The sequence below is a fragment of the Stegostoma tigrinum genome, chromosome 20 (assembly GCF_030684315.1).
Source record: "Stegostoma tigrinum isolate sSteTig4 chromosome 20, sSteTig4.hap1, whole genome shotgun sequence".
NCBI lineage: Eukaryota > Metazoa > Chordata > Chondrichthyes > Orectolobiformes > Stegostomatidae > Stegostoma > Stegostoma tigrinum.
Window position 1 is genome coordinate 57,522,736 of NC_081373.1, and position 11,571 is coordinate 57,534,306.

At 42.1% G+C, this 11,571-nt stretch overlaps 1 protein-coding gene across 1 annotated transcript in view; it reads right to left on the reverse strand.

The window, feature by feature from the left end:
• The window catches only part of LOC125462067 (hexokinase HKDC1-like), a 98,964-nt gene extending 90,357 nt beyond the window's left edge, over positions 1 to 8,607 (reverse strand). Inside the window, exon 1 of the mRNA XM_048551550.2 lies at positions 8,454 to 8,607. Coding sequence (XP_048407507.1) covers positions 8,454 to 8,589 — 136 coding nt within the window. The 5' untranslated portion in view covers positions 8,590 to 8,607. The remainder of the gene's footprint in view (positions 1 to 8,453) is intronic.
• Positions 8,608 to 11,571: the final 2,964 nt, after the last annotated feature.

Consider the following 11,571-nt stretch of genomic DNA (forward strand, 5'->3'; position numbering starts at 1 on the left):
TATTGTCTCTGATACAATTTTAACCCCACTGCGAAGCCTCTTTTATGGATGCCTACCATGAAGAAGTTACCCTCCCCACTCCGGACAAATCTCGGGGGATCTCCCTCCCACTGCAACTCTCTCGTAATCTCTTCAGCCTTGAAACTGCTCGACCATGTCCGGAAGCAAACCAGGTACTACAGCTTATCCTGGGCCTCCTGCAGTGCCACAACGATGCCACCCGCAGGTTGCAGTAACAGCAACTCATATTCCGCTTGGGAACCCTGCAGCCCAATGGTAACAATGTGGATTTCACAAGCTTCAAACTCTCCCCTCCCCCTACCGCATCCCAAAACCATCCCAGCTCATCCCCGCCTCCCTAACCTGTTCTTCCTTTCACCTATCCCCTCCTCCCACCTCAAGCCGCACTCCCATTTCCTACCTACTAAACTCATCCTGCCCCTTGACCTGTCCGTCCTTCTGGACTGACCTATCCCCTCCCTACCTCCCCACCTACACCCGCATTTACTGGCTCCATCCCTGCCTCCTTGACCGGTCTGTCTCCTCTCTACCAATCCTTTATCCATCTTCCATCTGCCTCCCCATTTCTCTCTATTTATTTCAGAATCCCCTTTCCCTCCCCCATTTCTGAAGAAGGGTCTAGATCTAAAATGTCAGCTTTCCTGCTCCTCTGATGCTGCTTGGCCTGCTGTGTTCATCCAGCTCGACACCTTGTTAAGTTGTTTGCTTTGGAAAGAAGTCCAAAAGAGCAGAGTATCATTTAATTGGTGAAAAACTGTAGAAAGCTGCAACACAAATTGATATGGGGATACTTATTTAAAAAACACAGAAAGCTCGCACGCAGGTACAGTAGGTAATCAGGAAGGCTAATGGGATGTTATTGTTATTTCAAGTGGGTTGGAGTATAAGAGTAGGGAACTCTTACTGCAATTGTACAAGTTCTGGTGATACCACAGTCCCCTGGAATGCTGAAAGGAATTCTGGCCTCTTATTTTAATAGCAGTAGTTTAGAGAATGCTCACTAGGATGATCCCGGTATGGAGGGGTTATCTTATGAGCAAAGATTGAACAGGTTGGGATTCTACTAATTGGAATTTAGAAAATGAGAGATAATCTCATTGAAACAATTCAGATTCTAAAGGGGGTTGACAGGGTAAATGCTGTGAGGATGTTACCTCTCATGAGAGCCTAGGACCAGAGGGCATTGTCTCAGAATAAAGAGATACCAATTTAAGACTGAGAAGACTTTTCTTCAGAAAATTCAGAAGGGTCCAGACCCGAAATGTCAGCTTTCCTGCTCCTCTGATGCTGCTTGGCCTGCTGCGTTCATCCAACTCTACACCTTGTTATCGCAGATTCTCTAGCATCGGCAGTTCCTACTATCCAAGGTAGAGGGACCTTGTTGTGCATGTACACCAATCCCCTAAGTAGCAGAACAGGTGGACAGAGTAGCTTACAAAGCATTATGACACATGGCTTTATTATTCAAAGTATAGAGTTTAAGAGCAGGGATGTTATGCTGTACCTGTATAAGACATTGGTTAGGCTACAGTTAGATTATTACATGAGCTTCTGGAATCCACGTTACGGGAGGGGTATTATAGCTCTGGAGAGGGTGTAGAAGAGGTTTCCCAGCATGTTGTCTGAGCTGGAGAGCTTCTATTAATGCAGAGAAATCAGAAAATTTGAGGTTACTTTTCTTGGAGCAAATGAGGTTGAGGGATGACAAGATTGAGATGTACAAAACTATGAGGAGTATAGACAGAGTAGAGAGGAAGGATGGATCAATGAGAGGAGCATAGATTTAAGGTAAAAGGCAGAATGGTTCCTGTAGATGTGAGGAAAAGGTTTTTTCACTCAAAGGGTGGTCAGAACCTGGAACTCACTGCCATAGTTGAGGCAGAAACACTTATAATATTTAAGAAGTATTTAGATGTGGGCCATGAGCCAAATGCCAGAAAATGGGGTCAGAACAGTTTGGTGGTTGTTTTTGCCAGCACTGACACACTGGGGCTGAAGGGCCCTTTTCTGTGTTTTCGATCTCTATGACTCTATAACCAGTCCTCTATCCACATTACATACCCCCAGTAGCATGCACTTTAAGTTTACATGTATTTTATTTGTAGCTAAAATCTATTAAGTTGTAATAAATAGCAATTCCATTTAGGTACAGAAACCTGGTCTATGTTTTGTCAACCTGGGTCAAAAGAGACATACATCAGAGATTTTGCATACTTCAATAAAATCTTTACCTTTTATGATGACTCTAGGAAGAGTAAGGAACTTGTTTTCCAGTTCACTTCCCCAGTGAGATTTGACCAAATGTCATGGAAGACCTGAAGCCCTAACACCAACTCTCTGAGGATTGCCACTAGAAATCGTCACTCCAGTTTGAAAAACATTTCATGACTACTCTGTTTCTAGCCCTCGGCCAGTTCTATATCCATGCTGTTACTGGTACCTTTATTCCACAAACGCTAATTTTGCTGATCAGTCTGTTATGTGATATTGTATCATATGCCTTTTAGAAAACTATGTACACCACATCAACTGCATTGCCCTCATCAACCATCTCTGTTACCTCATTAAAAGTTCAAGCAAGTTGGTTAAACACAATTGTACCTCAATAAATCTATGCTGGCTTTCCTCAGTTAATGTATACTTAAACAAGAAACTTAATTTTATCTCAAGTTGTCATTTTTGATATCTGAGATAGTAGGAACTGCCGATCCTGGAGAATCTGAGATAACAAGGTGCAGAGCTGGATGAACACAGCAGGCCAAGCAGCCTCAGAGCAGCAGGAAAACTGACATTTTTGATAGCACCACACATGAATCAAAGAAGGATTGAAAGAATATTGCCAGCTGCTCTGTAATTTCCATCTTTATGTCCCTCAATACCCTTGGATACAACTCATCTGGTCCTGTTGATTTATCAATGTAACATACAAACAGCCTCTCTAATAGTTCACATTTATCGATTTTTAGTTCCCCCAGTATCTCAAGACAATAAAACCACAAACCATAAGACATTGGAGATTTAGGTAATTCAGCCCATCACATCTGTTGCATCATTCAGTGGCTGATCTGATAATCCTCAAATCCATTTTTTTGCCTTATTCCCATAATCTTTAATTTTCTTACTGATTAAAATCTGTCCAACTCAATTTTGAACACACTTAATGACCAAGACTAGTTCATTCTCAGTGGTATAGAGTTTTACAGATTCACTATCCTCTGGACTGATTGATCTCAGTAGAATAACAGCTTGGCACAACATCATGGATCAAAAGGCCTATACTGTGCTGTACTGTTCTATACTCTATGTTCTATCTCTATCTTAAATGAGCAACTCCGTATTTTGAGACTATGCTGTCTGGTTCCAGACTCTCCCAAAAGAGGAAACATCCTTTGAGCAACCACCCATCAAGCTCCCTAGGAATCTTATACGTTTCAATAATATTTCATCTTTCTAAACTCTAATGAGTACAAGACAAATATGCTCAACCGCTCTTCATAAGAATAACTGTCCATTCACAGAATCAACCAAGTGAACCAGCTCTGGACTGCATCCAATACCAGAATACCTTTTTCTTAGAGAAGGGGACTAAAACTGTTAACAGTGTTTGTGTGTGGATCAACAGTGCCTTTTTTTTAGGAAGACATCCCCAATTTTGTACTCCATTTCCTGTGAAATCAAGGCCAACTGAAGGTTTCCTACTACCTGCTGAACTTGTATGCTAGCTTTTTCTTTCATTCATACAGAAATCCCAAATCCCTTTGTTCTGTTGCTTTCTGCAGTTTTTCTCCATTTAAATAATTCATACTTATTCTGTCTGCCAAAGTATGTAACCATTCATATTTCCACATTATATGCCAGCTGCCAATTTTTCCCATTCACTTAACCAGCCTATATCCCTCTGCAGATTCTTTGTGTCATTTTTACCACTTGCATTTCCTCCTATTTCTGGGTCATCCTCAATAGTGCATTCAATTCCCTTATCCTCATATATCATGGAAAAAGTTGTGGCCCATCATTGATCCCAGTGACACTCTACTAGTTACAAGATGCCATTCTGAAAACCTCCCTTCACTTTATCACAACTCTTTATCTTCTGTAGTTAACCAATTGTGCTCCTGAGATGCTGCTTGGCCTGCTGTGTTCATCCAGCTTCACACTTTGTTACCTTTCCACATTGCCCCCAAAACCACAGGCACTTCTCGTATTAAATACTCTTGACATGTGGTATCTTGTTAAACCAATCCAAATGTGTTACATTTACTAGTTCAAGGCTAAGAGAGGCAGATTTTAAACTAGTAAGGGAGTAAAGGGTTATAGGGAAAGGCCAAGAAACTAGAGTTGAGGATCACTGGATCATCCATGACTTTGTTGAATGGCAAGGCAGATTCAATGGGCTGAATGACCTATTTCTGCTCTAAAGTTTTAATAGTTGCTGCCCTCAAGGAGAATAGAAAGTACAAGGGATTACTTAAATAAGAAATCAGGAAAGTGAAAAGTGTGGCATGAGAAAAATCCAAAGGGATTTTGTAAGTATATTAGGGGTGAGAAAATAACCAAAGAAAGAGTACAGTCCATTAGGGACCAAAGCAGCAATCTAATTATCATCAGAGCAGATCTGGCCAATAATAATCCCCTTTCAGGTCAACAAGGTGTAGAGCTGGATGAACACAGCAGGCTTCTGAAGAAGGGTCTAGGCCTGAAACGTCAGCCTTCCTGCTTCTCTGATGCCGCTTGGCCCACTGTGTTCATCTATCTCTACACCTTGTTATCTTAGATTCTCCAGCATCTGCAGTTCCTACTACCTCTGAAACAATTTTAACCCCTTTCAGGTTACCCATTTACCTTTTGGCAATATTTCGGGTGAAGATTCCAAGTCAGACTTATCTTGGATATGTCCAATGGAGGAAAGCAAGAGAAATCTGGATAGCCAGCGCTGAAGTGATGTTGCAGACCAAAATACCCATTTTTAAGACTCTTGCTGCTATATTTCAAGAGTTAAAGATCATAGAGACACTTTGCTGGTGAGTGAGAAAAGGAAACTGAGGGGTAGGGTGCCAAATGATAAGGGGAAAGAGATGTGGGTACGGTGTCAGGATGTTAGTGGGGTAGGGTGCTAGTTGGCTTAAGGAGGTCATGGTAATTCCTGAGACATTGATAGTGGCGTATTCAGTGATGGTAAAGCCATTAAATATCTGGAGAAGATGTAAATATTCTTTCTCTTGTTGAAGATGCTCATTGCCTGGCACTTCTGTGGTGCAAACATTATTTGCTATTTACCAATTCAACCTTGGATATTGTCCAGACTTTGCTTCATTTTGACATGAACTGCTGTCATGGAAACATAGAAGAGAAGAACAGGAGGAGACTATTTGGCCCTTTGAGCCTGCTCCGCCATTCTTCAGGATCATGGCTGATTGTCCAACTCAATAGCCTAATCCTGCTTTCTCCCCACAACCTTTGACCACATTCACTCCAAGTGGTATATCTACTTGTCTCTTGAATACATTCAATGTTTTGGCATCAACTACATCCTGTGGCAATGAATTTCATAGGCTCACTGCTCTTTGAGTGAAGAAATGACTGCTCATCTCTGTCCTAAATCATCTATTCCAAATCCCCATACTGTGACCCCTGGTTCTGTACATAACCACCAATTGGGAACATCCTCCCTGCACCAACCCTGTTCAGTCCTGTTAGAATTTTGGCAGTCTCTCTGAGATCCCTGCACACCCCAGCCGCCATTCTTCAAAACTCCAGTGAAAGCAATCCCAACCTAGTCAAACTCTCCTCATATGTCAGACCCGCCATCCCTGGAATCAGCCTTGTAAACCTCCACTGCACTCCCTCGAGAGCAAGAGTCTCCTTCCTCAGAAAAGGAAACCAAAACTGCACGCAGTGTTCCAGGTGTAGCCTCACCAAGGCTCTGTATAACTGCAACAGCACATCCCTGTTCCTGTGCTCGAAACTTCTCACAATGAAGTAATGAAGGCCAACGTACCTTTTGCCTTCTCTACTACCTGCTGCACCTGCATGCTTACTTTCAGCGAGCACTGCAAAAGGACACTCAGATCCTGCAGCACACTCCTCTCTCCCAATTTACAGCCATTCAGATAGTAATCTGGCTTCTTGTTTTTTCTTCTGAAGTGAATAACCTCTCATTTATCCAAATTATATTGCATCTGCCATTGATTTGGCTAATCAACCAACCTGTCAAGATCATGCTGAAGGATTTCTGCATCCTGGTCACAGTTCATCCTCCCACACAAATTGGTATCACCATCTAGGAGTTGCTAACGGTGTTGAGTTTTGTGCAAACATCAGTGAACATCCCTACTTCTGACCCTGTGGTGGAAGAAGGTCACGGATGAGGCAACTGAAGCTAGTTGAGCCAAGGGCACTACCCCAAGTGGGTTCTTGTGATATAGGGTAGTGTCCCTACCCCTGAGGCAGGAGGCCCATGTTCATGTTCCACATGCTCCAAAAGTGTGTAATCATATCCCCAAACAGGATGATTTGAAAATATCTACCCTTGAGGAACTCTGCATAGAGATACCCTGGAGCTGAGCTAACTGACCTTCAATGCCCACAGCCATTTCCTTTTATGTGAGGTATGAGTGCAATCATGGAGAGATTTCCCCTGATTCCCACTGACTTTGAATTTCCCAGAGCTCCTTGATGCCATACTCAACTATAATAGTTTGTTTCTCTTCTTTACCAAATGAGCATGCCAAAGCACTTCAACACTGAATGAAACAGAGCCTCATAAGGAGATACTAGGTCAGATGCCCAAAGCTTGATAAAATGGTTAGGTTTTAATTCATCTTAAAGGAGGGAAAAGAGTTGGAGAGGAAGAGGAAATGAAGAGAATGCCATAGCTTAGTGTCTGGGTGACTAAAGGACTGTCACCAGTGATGGAGTGATTAAAATCTGGGATGTTCCAAGGCCAAAATTGAGGGTTGTAGCCTGGAGGGAAATGCAGAGATGGGGAGAACCAAGGCCATGGGAGAGGCAGATTTAAAACAAGGACAAGAATCTATAGACTTGGGCCAAGTCCAGAAGTCAGGCATGGAGCACAAGGGGAAAGAGATAGACAAGATTTGCTGCAGGTTACAACATGGGCAGTGGATTTCTGAATGATCTCAAGCTTATGGAGGATTGAATGTTAGAGATCAATTAAGGATGAATTTGTATAGTTGATTCTGAAAATAATGAGTTCAGGAGCTGGTTGGACCTATCAGAACTCAAACTGTGTCGTGGAGCAATCTTTTGATGAGTAACTGCTGCTCATTAGCACAGTAAACAACAGATTCCATCACTTTGTTGATGACCAAGAGTAGACAAATGAAGTAGTAATTGGTATAATTGGATGCACTCTATATTTTGTGAACAACATTCCACATTATCAGGTGCCTATGTTATAACTGTACTGGAACAGCTTGGCTAGGGGAATGGCAAGTTCTGGAGCTCCTGACCCGAAACATCAACTTTCCTTTCTCTGATGCTGTGTGTCTCCAGCTGCACACTGCGTCACCTCTGACTCCAGTATCTGCAGATAATGCTGTCTCTGGGACGGTGATAGTATTGTTCTAGGACACTATGTGGAAGATAATTGTCTGAGTATGACTAAGTCATGCTGTTGCTTGACTCATCTGTGGTACAGCTCTCTCAATTTTGTCAAAAGCATCTAGATGCTAGTAAGGAAGATTTTGCAGAGTGAACAGGGCTGTGTTTGTCATTGTTTCTAGTGCCTGAGCCAGTGCCAGATAATCTGTCCCATTTTATCCTGTTTTTTTTTCTATAATGGCTTGTTGAGCCATTTCAGATGGTGATTAAGAGTCAACTACATTGCTGGGATCTGTATTTACAGAGAGACCAGACCAGGTAAGGACAGCAGAATTCTTTACCTAAAGGAATTGGAGTTGAGGACGGGTGGGGGCTCGGGGGGTAGGGGGTGGTAGTGGGTGTTGTGGTGGAGGAGGTGTGCAGTTTTTGACTTCATGTTTGCCATTCTGTGACTAATTTGAAATAATTTTCTCAAAGGCAGTTACAGAATGATATCAAATTCTGTCCTTGCTAACAACACTCACATTCCACAAAAATAATTCAAAATTACTCATTTAAATCCCTCTGCTGCTGAGGTGGGATTTGAACTCCTAATTCTCAGAGCATTAGTGACAATTATATCAGACCCAGACTTGCACGTCATGCATGTCCCACTAGAGATCCGATGTACAATCATCGAGTAACACTACAATAAACACCTCAGTGCAACCCTGCAATGCAGCCAGGTGGGGTGGCTGAGAGCATTGAGGTCTGAGTCAGACCTTGTGAAGTATATGTTACAAAAAAACAGTGGGTAAGGGAATAGTCAGACTACAAGTTTTTATATAAATTTAAGTCGTTAGCTGGACAGTATTTCCATTTTGCAATACCTGAACCATCAGGAGTTGACCGTACATGCGTAGGCAACATCTTCAGACAGGAAGAGCTGGGAAAGTCCAAACCCTTCAGCATCTCCGCTTTGAACCGAACCATGATGTCTTCGATCTGGTCTTTATTGAGTTGCATGTTGAAAAGGAAACGATTTACCTGGGACATCAAGGAAGTTGAGTTTAAAATCTAGAGACAGACAGAAACTATAGACAAAGAAACTATTGAGCAAGAAATTGGAACTACAGAAAGAGAGAGACAAATGAAGAAGTAAAATAAAAGTATGAATAAAATATGAATAAAGTAAGTTTGGAGTTTAACCCTGGAAAGTGTGAGGTGATTCATTTTGGAACGACAAACTTGAAAGCAGAATACAGGGTTCAGGGAAAGATTCTTGGCAGTGTGGAGGAGCAGAGGGATCTTGGGGTTCATGTCCACAGTTCCCCGAAAGTGCCACCCAAGTGGATAGAGTTGTTAAGAAAGCAAATGGTGTGTTTCATTAATAAAGGGATTGAGTTCAAGAGCTGTGAAGTTATGCTCCAGCTATACAAAAGCCTAGTTCGGCCACATCTGGGGTATTGTGTCCAGTACTGGTCGCCTCATTACAGGAAAGATGTGGAAGCATTGGAACATGTGCAGAGGAGATTTATCAGGACATTTGCCTAGAATGGAGGTCTTACCAGGGAAGATTGAGAGAGCTAGGGCTTCTCTTTAGGATGACGAAGGATGAGAGGTGACTTGATAGAGGTGTACAAAATGATCAGAGGCATAAATAGAGTGGATAGCCAGAGACTTTTTTCCTAGGGTGGAGTTAGCTATTATGAGGGGGCACAGTTTTAAAGTGAGTGAAGGTAGATACAGGAGAGATGTCAGAGGTAGGTTCTTTACTCAGAGAATGGTCGGGGCATGGAACACATTGCTGGAGATGGTAGTAGAGGCGGCCTCATTAGGGGCAATTAAATGGCTATTAGATAGGCATATGGATGATAAGTATAAGGTAGGGGTGGACGTTAGATACACCTTAGGTTTAGGGTAAAAGCTCGGCACAACATCGTGGGCCGAAGGGCCTGTACTGTTCTATGTTCGATAAATGAACATACCAGCAACGAATTAAGTAACTGGTTTAACTGAAGTATTTAACTACCATACAGCATACTCATTTGAATCTAAGCAGACTGATTGGTGTGAAGTGAATGGCGACAAATGGAAAGAAGTAATACTCACTGGGTTATTACCTGATTCATGAGCAAATTGGCATAAGGGAAATAGATTTAGTAAATTAGTACATAGCTCACAGATTTACATTTTTATATGTTTTACTTTTTCATTTACTAACTTGCCAAAATTCCCTTGATTTGGGGAATGTTTCATTAGAATGGAAATTAGTGAATTTGACTCACTTGTTCAAAAAGGGAGAGGAAACCGGAAACTACAGGCCAGTTTTTAAAAAATATTCATTCAGAAGATATGGGTGTCATTGCCCATCCCTAAATGCCCAGAGGGCAATTAAAAGTTAACCACATAGCTGTAGGTCCAGAGTCACGTGTAGGCCAGACCAAAAACGAATTACAGTTTCCTTTCCTAAAGTGAACCCAGATAGGATTTCCGAAAAATCAACAATGATTTCAGTGAACTTTTAATTCCACATTTTTATGAAATTTAAATTCCACCATCTTCCATGACAGGATTGGAACCCAATCTCCAAAACACTAGCTCCTGCTGTAGATTAATCGTCTAGCAATAATGCCACTAGGCCATTACCTCCCCAATTTAACAACAATCATAAAGAAATGATAGAAGCTACTATTATAGGTGCAATTGTTGTGTTATGTCCTACATTCAATACACCAGTATATCTTTCAGAGACATGCTCACAATATCATGGGACATAGAGTCATAGATCCCAAAGCACGGAGACAGGCCCTTCAATCCAAACTGGTCTGTGCAGACCAAAATGTCCATCCACAATAAGTCAATTTCCCTGCACTTGGCCCATATCCTTCTAAACCTTCTCTATCTATGTATTTGTCCAAATGCATTTTAAATGTTGTTAATCTATCCACCTCAACCACTTCCACTGGCAGCACATTCCATATGCATATCACCCTCTGTGTAAAAAAGTTGTCCCTCAGGTTCCCATATATTCTTTACCCTCTTACCTTAAACTGATGCCCTCTAGTCCTTGATTCCCAAACCCTGGGAAAAAGACTGAGTGCATTCACCCTATCCATGCCCCTCCTGATCTTAAACACTTCTATAAAATGCCCCCTCAGTCTTCTATGATCTAAAGGAAGAAGTCCTAGCTCGTCCAACGTCTGTCTATAACTCAGTCCTGTGAGTCGTAGCAATATCCTTGTAAATTTCTTCTGCTCTCTTTCCAGTTTAGTAACATCGTTCCTGTAGATGGTAACCGAGACTGAACACAATACTTCAAGCACAGCCTCATCAATGTCCTAAACAACTACACCATAACTTCCCAACTTCTATACTCAATGCCCTGACCGATGAAGGCCAATGTGTCAAAGGTCTTCTTCACTGCTCTGTCTACCTGTAATTCCACTTTCAGAGAATTGTGCACCTAAACTCCAACGTCCCTCTCTTCCATTACACTCTTTAAGTCCCGACCAATCACCATGAAACTTCTTCTGAAGAAGGGTTCCGACCCAAAACTTCAGCTTTCCTGCTCCTCTGATGCTACCTGGCCTGCTGTGTTCCTCCAGCTCTACACTGTGTTATCTCAGACTCCAGCATCTGCAGTTCTTACTATCCCTGGGTGATGATTGAGGGTGTTTTTCTGACTGGAAGTCTATATCCAGTGGGATCCCATAGGGGTCTATATTGGGCTCCCACTGAGTTTGTTATATAAACTATAAATTTATACACTTGAATGTTGGAGGGTTGATTAGTAAATTCGCAGTTGGTACAAAAATCGATGGGGTGGTAAATAGTGAGGAGGATAACCTTAGATTACAGGAGGATATAGACGGGCTGGTCAGATGGGCTGATCAGTGGCAAATGGAATTCAAACCAAATAAGTGTGAGATGATGCAGTTGGGCAGAACAAACAATGCATGGGAATACACGATAAGCCAGAGGATCCTGGGAAACACTGGGGATCAG